The sequence below is a fragment of the Corapipo altera genome, unplaced genomic scaffold (assembly GCF_003945725.1).
Source record: "Corapipo altera isolate COAL_440 unplaced genomic scaffold, ASM394572v1 1, whole genome shotgun sequence".
NCBI lineage: Eukaryota > Metazoa > Chordata > Aves > Passeriformes > Pipridae > Corapipo > Corapipo altera.
In genome coordinates this window covers 31,130,234-31,140,998 of record NW_020884873.1, presented here as the reverse complement: position 1 = coordinate 31,140,998, position 10,765 = coordinate 31,130,234, and the positions used below count along the sequence as shown (strand labels likewise).

Sequence of the window (10,765 nt, the reverse complement as noted above, 5' to 3'; positions counted from 1 at the left end):
CGCTGTCCGGTGTCACCGCTCCGGTGCCGGGCGAGCCCCGCGGGGACGGCCCGACCTGCGCGGCGGCGCCCCCGGGGCGCGCATGGCTCGGGTGCTGCTGGGGCCGGGCGAGGAGCCCGACCCCGGCCCCGGCGGCTCGGGACGCGGGGAAAAGAGAGCTCCCTGCGGTCGGCGGTGCTAGCGGGGGGGCCGGGGCGGCAGAGCCCTCCCCCTTGGCGCCGAGGTGTGCTCAGCGGCATGTGCTGAAGTGCCCCGCAGAAGCCGCACAAGTTGCCTGCGCGGCGCGGCCCCGGCGGCCGGACGGCGGAGAGCGCCCGCCGCCTCCTGCCCGACCTGACCCGACCTCGTCCCGTCCCCCCGACCGGGAGCCGCTCCCCAGCGGGGCTCCCGGCGACCAGGGTGATGCGGCTTGTTGGGAAGTGAGGGGCGGTGCGTCCCACCTGGGCTGAGGGCCCCCCTGCCTCGGAGCCTTCCATGCTTTCGGGGCCCCCTCGGGTGGCGACGGCCTCGTGGGAGGCGAGAGCGGCGCTGCCGTGATGGCCCTGGAGGAGAAGCGGGAGAAGCGCCCGCCCGTCACCCCCATGATGATCGAGGAGGAGGCCGCCCTGCGGAACGGCAGCCGGGGACTGACGCCGGGACCCTGGGCCGAGGCGGCGGGGCCAAGACCCCGCACCACGGAGCGGCATATCGCCGTGCACAAGCGGCTGGTCCTGGGCTTCGCCGTCTCCATCCTAGCGCTGCTGGCGGTGACCATGATCGCCGTGCTGCTCAGCGTCCGCTTCGAGGAGTGCGGTGCCGCCGCCGACGGCCCGCGGCGGGCCAGCGGCAATGGGAGCCTTTCGGGGGCGGCCCGGCAGCCACCCGGTGCGGGGCAGCCCCCCGGCCAGCCAGAGGAGGAGGCGCGGGGCGGGGAAGCGGCGGAGGAAGAGGAGGAGGAGGAGGAGGAGGAGTGGCAGCGGCGGCAGGAGTTGCCGCCTTGGGCCCGGCCGCGGCTGCCGCGGCACCTGCGGCCGCTGCACTACAACCTGATGCTGAGCGCCTTCATGGAGAACTTCACCTTCAGCGGGGAGGTGAACGTGCAGCTAGAGGTGCTCAACGCCAGCCGGTACATCGTGCTGCACGCCCACCGCATGCACATCGAAGCAGTCCGCGTGGCCGAGGACAAGCTGGCCGGCGGCGTGCGGGTGGCCCGCACCTTCTTTTACCCCCAGACACAGGTGTTCGTCGTGGTCCTCAACCGCAGCCTAGAGGTGCAAAGAAGTTACAACCTCAAGATAATCTACAACGCCCTCATCGAGAACGAACTGCTGGGCTTCTTCCGCAGCTCCTACGTTCTCCACGGCGAGCGAAGGTAGCGGAGCGGCCGCGTCGCCAACTCGGTCCGAAGTTGGCAGCCCCAGCGCCGAACTTCGGGCGGGGCGGCGCTAGGACCCGGCGGCCGCGGAGCTGCCAGGCGGGCGATGCCGCGGGCTCCGCGCCGCCCGGACCCGGCCGTGCCGCCGAGGGGCGCAGGGCTGTGCCGGCCGCCCAGGCAAGGGCTGCGGCGGGGAGGAGCGGCCGCCAAGTCCGATCGGTCGGTCGGTGAGCACAGGCCGGGCCTCGCCTGCCGCTGCCGCCGCTCGCTGGGCGTCCCCTTAAGACTGGCGCTGGCAGGGCGGAGCTGCGGAGGCTCTGGGGGTCTGCGAGTCCTTGCCCGCTCCGCGCCACCGGCTGGTGTCGGGAGAGCGGCTGGAGGGTGCCGAGGCTGAGGGGCTGCGTGGGAGCGAGGGGGGCGGGCGGAGCTGCCGCGATCTGCGGGGCGGACGGGGCTGGGCCGTGCGGGAGGCCCGGCCGGGCTTAGCCGGGGCTGCTGGCAGGTGAGCGGAGCGCTCCGCCTGCGCGCCCGCCGGGGCGGGGAAGGCTGCGGGTCAGGAGATACCCCAGCGCAGCTTGGGGACGGACGGGGATAACGAGCCAACTTCCAGGGTGGCAAGAGTGAAGCAGACCATCCGCTCGGTCCCTGTCGGGGCAGGCCCGGAGAGGAGACTCCGGGTCTGTTTAATAAACACTCCGTGTTTGGCTGCCGTGTGCCCTTGTGTGACAGAGCTTTGCCAGCAGCGGGACTTCTGTGCTGGTTTGATTTTATTCTGTTATCTGAAGCAAAAACGTGGTGGGATGTGATTTCACCTAACGTGAATGCGTTTACACCTCTGCAGTTGAGTCGTTGCAGGTTTACACCTTGTTACCGGGCAAACTTGATTAGTTTTCATGCAGAACAAGATTCAGTATTTACTCATGTTGGTATAGCCCCTTGGGTTCCTGTCGAGGCCCTTGTTATGGTAGGCAAGGTCACTGTGGAGGCCCCCGTTTAGGCAGTTACAGAGGCTTTCTTTTTTAAAGTAGTTTTCTAATCAGAGTCAGGCTTTATAATAGAAAAGAAAGGTGGGATGGGCTTCATGGTTCTGACATGGCTTATCATTTTAGAATTAGTTTATTTTTAAGCCATCCTTTCTTGAAACATCTGTATGAAACACCTGCAGTGACAGGTTTTCTCTTCCTGAATCTTACTGTGTTATACTGTGAAGTGAAACAAAGAGTTTATAGTTGGAAGAACTGGGCAAAAATACTTAGTCAAACGTGAAAAGCATCCTCACCAACTGAATTAAGTCAGAAGTCCTTTTATTAAAACATATTTTCATTACTGTGATTACTGAGAGTTTAAACAGTCTGATGTTAGAACTGCAAGCAGAATTGAAATTAAGTTTTTGCAATTTGTCATCAAAGTGAAATAAAATGGAAATTTGAAAAAAACATGGTTGTAGGAAAAGATGCGGATAAAATGCCTGTTATCATGGATGATTGAATGACTAGGACAGTTGGGAGTTCTTACAGACCTGTATGGAAATAGGCAAATCAGAAAACAAAATACTGTTAACAGCAGTGGGTATAATTCACTTTACAAATCCAAGACATTATTTAAGCAGATATTATTCTTGTGTATTTAGACTTTGTATAGGAGTAATTGAAATGTCGAATAGGTGTGGCAGTGACATTTTTCCAGAGTTACTGTACTATGCTTCAATACAGATTCCCTAGTTAAGATTTAAAAACTATCACTAACAAAAAAAGGTCCTTTCACTTTTTCAGTCATCAGAGTAATTTAAGACACAGGGTGGAAGGCAATATAAAATGCGTTTCCCAGTATTCTGTGTGTAACTTTTCAGATATGAATTGCTTTGTTTTTAATACACTAAGTATAGTCATACAAGATCTAAGGATAGATACCTTACCTTATGTAAGGTAGCATTGCTATATTGAAATCAATGGCATGTGTTTTCTTTACATCAGTTCATTTATATTTCTTTCTGTAAAATGTTTTTAAAACTGTAATCATTGCGTGGTTATAGTTTCAGGTGTTAAATAGAAGTAGTGTTTTTCCGCTGGCACAGGCTTAATGATTCACTGTAGTATAAAGTGAATAATACACATTCTAAAGCAGGGAACTTCTTTGATCAGAGTGTGCTTTTACAATGTAAAAATTTGCATTTTTATTAATAACCCATTTTTTAATGTAATACATATAACCATTTGTGGTCCTTAAATGTGGACAACTTCTATTATAATAGACAGACAGGCTTCTTGCATGCTCTGGGAGAGTTTGATGTTCCAGCAGGGCTTTAGCTTTTCACACCTTTGTATCTGATTAAAATACAGTAGCCGCGTTGCTATAAAAGGGTCCAAACCATCATTTTTTTCACTTTTGTTGTACATGAGGAGCTAATAACTCTGGGTAACTGTGAGGTATCACAAACATAGTAATGCCTTTGCTTTATGATTTTTTTTCCCTAAAGTTAGTTTCTGTGGTCTTCACAGGTGAAAGTCATAAATCAGTCTGAAATGTTGACAGCTGCATAAAAGCAGCTTCTGACTTAAGTCTGTTCTACTGTATTTGAGATGTAAAAGGCAAGTGATATGCTACAAATTTACTTAGCATTATGTGCCAGAATTTACTGGCACGTAATACAGACATATAATAGAGAGGTACTGTAGAGTACTGTAAAATTATGCAGGCATAATTTAAGTGAACATCAAACTGTGGCATAAATGAAAAGGAAAAAAAATTCTTACATCACAGAAACAAAACAAACAGACATATTTTTTTGTCTTGTGACAACTAAGATGTCAAAATAGATAGGTTGTTGAGGAAACATGTCTTCGTTTAATAGATGAGATGGGATTAAAACAGCTGTGAAGTACTGCTGTTGGTATGCTGAGAAAACAGGCTGCAAACCTGTTATTCCCTAAAGTAAAACTTTTTATGGTCATATTTTTGGGAATTGGAGATAAAAATGTTGGTGCCCAGAGTGGTGTGTAAAGAGATGGATGAAATACTCGGCTTGCTATTCAGTTTTATTATGGTATAGAAGTTTGCTTGTTTTACTTGAACACAGAGAGGAGTAGATAAACAGAGTCAATGTTTTGGGTTTAGTTTCTTTAGTTTTTTAAGTATAAATGTTTAGTTTTTGGGAAGCAGTTTTAACTTTTTGTTTTGCTTTATGGCACAACAAGCAAACTGATGTTTGATACTAATGCTCGTGTTATAAATATCACCGTTATTGGTAGTTGATGTATTTTTAGTATGAAATATTGACCACTCAGTGTTTGCCCAGTTACATCTATGTGGATATATATCTACCTGCCTGAGAGAATACAGATGATGAAGCATTTATGAGGGTTATCAAGTTACTAGGATTTATTACCTGGTGAAGAGATTGTTTCAATGGCCTAATGAGTATTAAATATAAAAGTATTAAAGAGGGAGGCTGGGGAGGGGGGACAAGGGGAAGATTCCTTATTTGGAGAGTGTCACAGTATAAATGGTGTTCCCTGAGTGTACATTTACATGTACGTTGGAGCTCATTAAAATTGTTAATTTCAGAGGAAAGTTCATCATTCTTGCTTTATTAATAACAGGCCAGTACAGTTTTCCATGCTCACTTGAGGCTTCTTGTAGCTGCTTAGAGTGTGCCTAGAATGCAGAATCAGGTCCACTTGAAATACTTCGTATATAAATTAAGTTGCTTTGCTTAATTTAATTGGCTGATTTGGCTTTGTTGCACTAGTACAAATCCAATATGGAATTTTTCTGGATTAACACTAGAATACCTGGCACCAAATTTTAACCTTAGATTTAGCAGCCTTGTGCAGAGTTATGGTTTTAGTAATCCATGTTTTGTAACGAGACAAGAAGAATGTGGTACGATGAATTCCTTCGATAAGTACTAGCCAAAAAAGGCTTTTTATTTTAGACTGATTGTAAATGCATCAGTGGTGGAGAAATTTTTCAAATTTTTAAAAAATTATCCTTATTTGAAAGAGGTGATAATTCACTGGAAAACATATATCTAGTTCTACCAGGTGCAGATGCACTATAGCAAGAAAAAAGTGTAATGTTTCAATAAATTTATTTCTTCATTTTCTCCAAAATATGTGTAAAACCTAAGAAGTTTTAGAAAAAGTTAATTAGATACTTCACTTTTTGTATGGGCTACCTATTTTCTTTTTCAGTGTTAGAGGGTATCACATTGCAAAATAATGGTTATAGACTGATTAATAATAGGTGCCTCTGTTTTCATTATATCAAAACTGTCCACCCATCCTTTTCCCTCAGAGGAATAACAGATGATTAGTCAGCCTCTAAAATTTTGATAAATGTTTGCCTGGTATCTAAAATTGCATGGTTATTTCCACTGAGGGAACCTTGGAATGTAAGACATGAATCAATACTACTTAAAAAGTCTATGTATGTGCTACCTTTACAGTTACATAGTTGGCCTATGGTAATTTTTTCCTTCTGCATGCCTCTAGAAAATACTTTTATCAAACCCCATAATTCAACCTTTGAAGCGTAACTTCTTGTTTCTGCAAAAAGATCGTTGTACATGGGTTTTCTCTTGATGTGTAAGTATAAGTTTCTACCCAGAAAGTCTCCTTTTCTGTATCTAGGTTAAAATCTCTTTAGTTCCAAAGTACACAGTTACAGATTTTGTTGTCAAGCTAAAGCCTTCCCATTCTCTATGGCATAATAAATACCTTTTCCTCCTTTAGAGATCTTTTAATAATTTGACTCATTAACTGAAAATATTTATTTCTTCTCTATAAAATACTCCAGAAAAGAAAACCACATGTAGAAGAGCAGTGAAATAGTCTCTGCTTGTTTAATCATTTATTCACATTTGTAATTTGGCAAAGCTCACAGAATTGTTTTTGGACATGCACAGACACAGCAGTGCTGTACAGCACTGTGTCCCAGGCCTATGTGCAGCCGATACAGAAGTAATCAGCAGTGGAAAACAATGACCCTCCTGCGTGCACTGTGTGACCGTAAGTTCTCATGCCCAAAGAAAGGCAAAGTGCCCTGTCAGTCTCTCAGGGCAGAGTGAACTCCCCGAAGGCTGTTAAATCCTGGTTTGAACTGAGGACTGTGCTTGTTTTGTATTGTATAACCACTAGTGGCTCACTTTTTTCCCCACATATTGATGAAAAATACTGCTAGAATCTGAAGTGTGGTAAAAGACAAGGAGTTACTTATTTAACGTCATTGTGGTGTCTGCAAATTTGTATTAAATTTGTAGACCGTTACTTTATATCAGTTACATTGCAGCAGAGGTAGCAAGAAAGTGATAAAGCAGTGTTCAAACAGTTGTTTGAACTGTTTTCCGCAGTTATACAGTTGTATTTTTTTCCCCCTCTAAACCACAATAGTGAAGTAATGTCTTATTTGGTATGTTTATGAATCAAGTGCTGGGCACAGTTAGTAACTACTTTTTATTTTTGTTTGCTGCTTTTCTAGGTTTCTTGCTGTTACACAGTTTTCTCCTACTCACGCCAGAAAAGCCTTTCCTTGCTTTGATGAGCCCATCTACAAGGCCACTTTCAAAATCAGTATCAGACATCAAGCAACTTACTTGTCTTTGTCCAACATGCCGGTTGAAACTTCTGTTTTTGAAGAAGATGGATGGGTTACAGATCACTTTTCACAGACCCCTCTTATGTCCACGTATTACCTAGCTTGGGCAGTGTGCAATTTTACATACCGGGAAACTGTCACCAAAAGTGGAGTAGTTGTAAGTATTTCTAATATATCAAACACATTTCACTACTTTGAAAACCCTCACTTTTTATAGGGGATCATACCATCAAGTACTTAAAGTATTTTCTTGATTAGCATTTCTAAAATTTGCTAGTCTGTGTAATGATGGTGTGTATTGTTTTTGACCTTTTCTGGAGTTTTGTCTAAAGTTTTTGGTTTGTCTTGGGCTTTTTGTAACTGCTTAACTTAGTAGGTGTGGTTGTCTGATGAAATTTTAAGCTTTTAAATATGCCATTTCACTTCACTTTGGTTTTCTTGGGAAGTTTTGTCTTGTTTTTCCTGTAGCCTTTTCAATACCAGTGTTCATGAGACTATTTATTAAAAGAAAGCAGTAGTACTGGGTTAAGAAAGTAGTAGGGTTTCCAGTCTCCTTCCTTCAGTACTGACATGTTCTATGGTTTGCTATGTGCTAGCTCAGGAGGCTGATACAGTAATCTCTATCTTAGATCTCTTGCTCAGAAGAGCAAAGACTTTGCAACCTACCTGCTTCCTGAGGTTGATGGTAGCACTAATTTTTTGAAGCCATTGTTTCCTAATATGGCATGGTTCCAGGAGTTATACTATGACCTTTATTTATGTCAGTTTTGGTTTTGTGTACAAATATCAAGCTCAAAACTGTATAACAAGCCAAAACATACCTGAGAAATGCTGTCAGCTTAATAGAATATTTCACAGAGCTGTCATCTTGATTTTTCAGGTGAACATACAGAGAAATTCTTCTTTCTTAGTTACTGTGAATAACAAAACAGAGCTAGTTCTGGAAGCAGAGGACTAGACAGCAGTTTGATCTGTGCACCTTAGCAAAGGGATGTTCACCTTATACTTTCGCAAATGCTGTATGACTTTGTTCTGTAGCGTGGGGGCATGAGGAAGGCCTGCAGGCTGATCATATTGGGAAACAAATCCTTAAACACTTTGAACCGGCCTAAGCATTGTGCTGCTGTAGAGGGAGCCGATCCCACCTTCTCTGAACCAAAGGTATTCTTTACCTTCTTTGTACCAGCCTTCACCTCTGTACAGCCATATGATCTGGCTGAAAACTGACCTAAAAAATAAATGAAAATGTGGTCAGTTTTCAACCAAAACACATCACTAATCCAGTTTTTTTTATGTAACTGCCAGAGCCCTAGCATGGATTTAAGGCTGTGCTGATGGAAGGTGGACCCAGGAAATCCCCCTGCATTGGCATCTCTCATTTAGGCCATACTGAAGGGGTCAGCAAATAAGTCTTGTTTTGTCACTGAAAACAGCTGGATAGGACACTGGGGATCTTTCACTCCTCTTCAGCCTTTTTGTACCATGACTGGCAGACTATGACACTACTCTCTGGCCCCACAAAGGAGGAAACATGACTAGGAAGTGGTTCTTTGAGGTACTTTAACCTATGAGTACAAGGATATGGGAACTGCCAAGGCCATGCTTGCAGTCCTCATGTTACCTTCGATGGCTGAAAGGCTTAGAGTTTGTGGTTTGGATTTTTGGTGGGGTTTTGGGGTTATTTATTGTGGTCAACCCATGACATGTATTTATTTATTTATTTTTCTGGATTGTTTCTCTTGTCAGTACAGTGGGTTAATTTAGAAAAGGAACTCAAAAGTGCCAAGGTAAAGAAATAAGAAAGGAGAAGTGGATGCCTGGTTCTTAGTCTTGCTTCCAGCAGATTAAATATTTGTACAATTTCTGTTGCTCTTGGGATGAGAAACTGGTTGCCTCTGACTTTGTTATACTCATAGAATCATAGAATGGTTTGGGTTGGAAGGGACCATAAAGACTATCTAGTTCCAGATCCCTCTACCATGGGCAGCGACAACTTCCACTAGATCAGGTTGCTCAAAAGCCCCATCCAACCTGTCCTTGAGCACATCCACAGATGGGGTATTCACAGCTTTTGTGGGCAACCCATTCAAGTGTCTCACCACCCTCACAGTAAAGAATTTCTTCCTAATATCATACCCTCTTTCAGTTTGAAACTGTTACTCCTCATCCTATCACTACACTCACTGATAAAGAGAAGTGTTCACTGGCCTGGCAGAACAGGGTAGAGGTATCAGGCTGTTTCTCACTTGTTTTCAACTTGTATGGGAACAGGCTTCAATTCAGATAGGATTTGATAATTTTCGTTGTAATGTACTTCACCTGGTGAAGGATTTAGCCTGAAGCTAAGAATACCTGGTAGTTTTCAACTTTAGAAAACACTGAGGGCTCTAATAATATGGAAGTTGTTTGATGTATACTCTGGTAGGTAGGTCGGTCTCGTGTTTTTTTGGCTCTAATATAGAGTAATGCTTGCAAGTTTTTGCTACATAATGCTACCTTGTTATCTCACTCTGAAGTGTCCTGGGCCTATTGGAGAACCAACTGCAAGCACTTTGGCTTTCAACATTAGTGTCAGCAACTGTATGAAACGTGGGGAATGGGCCTTAGGACCATCATCAGTTTGAAACATAAAACCTTTTCTTTAACTAATTTTCTTGTAGTGTTGTTCAGAGCTCATATCCTGCAGACTTTTGCTACTTGAATATGTTTGGTAACCTGAAGACAAAGGCACACTCATGTCTTATAGACACCAGTGGATAACTTTCTGCCGCTCTTGTGTTTGGCAAAACTGGTCTCATGACTTCAGGTTTAACACAGACCTGAAGAGAAAATCCAAGTATTTATTTGTTAGGAATTTGTGGCTACTAGAGCTTGATAATTATGCTTGTCTCTTGATTCAGCGCATGTAGGACATACGTATACTCCACCAACTTGATAGTATCACTTTACAGAATTATGTCAACACTTATGCAAATTAGTAGGTTAATCTTTGCAAGGACTTGAAGACTAAAAGCCTACGTAGATTGAGATAGTTTGAGGTTGTTTGGTTAGTCTAGAGTTTTAGCTCTTGTTTTTCATAATATACCTCTGTGACAGGGACATTACTGCCCAGGAATACCAGAACAGTTCACGCTGGGTTATTGGTTAAATATATCCTGCTATTTTTCAGTCCGTTTGGGATCTGATCATCTTTAATCATGGTTCAGTTTTGTTGGAAGAGTATTTTTTAAGGTATGAACTCACAACAAGCACTTTAGTTCAGAACTATGTCCTTTCCAATGAATTGCTGAGGTAATCCATCTTTTTGAGTCTCTTATGTTGCAGTACCAGGAGTTCATGGACACTATTGGCTGAATTTGAAAATAGCTGAGTCCTTGCACATGCAATTTTCAACTTCTTGGTTTCCTTCAAAGCTGCTTTTTCATTAAAATACAGTTATTCCTATGGCAGTTAATATAAATGTATAATAAAAGTAAGTTTGCTTCTAAAAATGAATGGATTTTCAGGAAAATTAAAAAACCTTCAATTGAAGCATCATGATAAGCAATTTGTTGCATTGGTGAATCTTTCTTCAATTCAATTAAGGCAATGTATATTTATTTTGTAGACATACTGTAGACATCTAAAAGGCTTCACACTGCATATACTTTTGCTTTTCTTTTGGCATGTCCCTAAACCCGGTTTTGATTCACAAAACATTTTGGGGGCAGGAGGCTGTCCTTTCAAATTTTGACAGCTTGCTAATGATTAAAATCTCACCTCTTTTCCAGCTGTGGTTAAGAGTGTATAAACTGTGCTGTGGTTAAGAGTGTATAA

At 43.9% G+C, this 10,765-nt stretch overlaps 1 protein-coding gene across 2 annotated transcripts in view; it reads left to right on the top strand.

Annotated features, from left to right (window-relative positions):
• Positions 1-449: 449 nt before the first annotated feature.
• Positions 450-10,765, top strand: part of TRHDE (thyrotropin releasing hormone degrading enzyme) — a 205,178-nt gene continuing 194,862 nt past the window's right edge. For both annotated transcript variants that reach the window (XM_027661969.1, XM_027661961.1), the window contains exons 1-2: positions 450-1,351; positions 6,833-7,106. In XM_027661969.1, the coding sequence (XP_027517770.1) occupies positions 537-1,351; positions 6,833-7,106 (1,089 nt within the window). In that variant the 5' untranslated portion in view covers positions 450-536. The remainder of the gene's footprint in view (positions 1,352-6,832; positions 7,107-10,765) is intronic.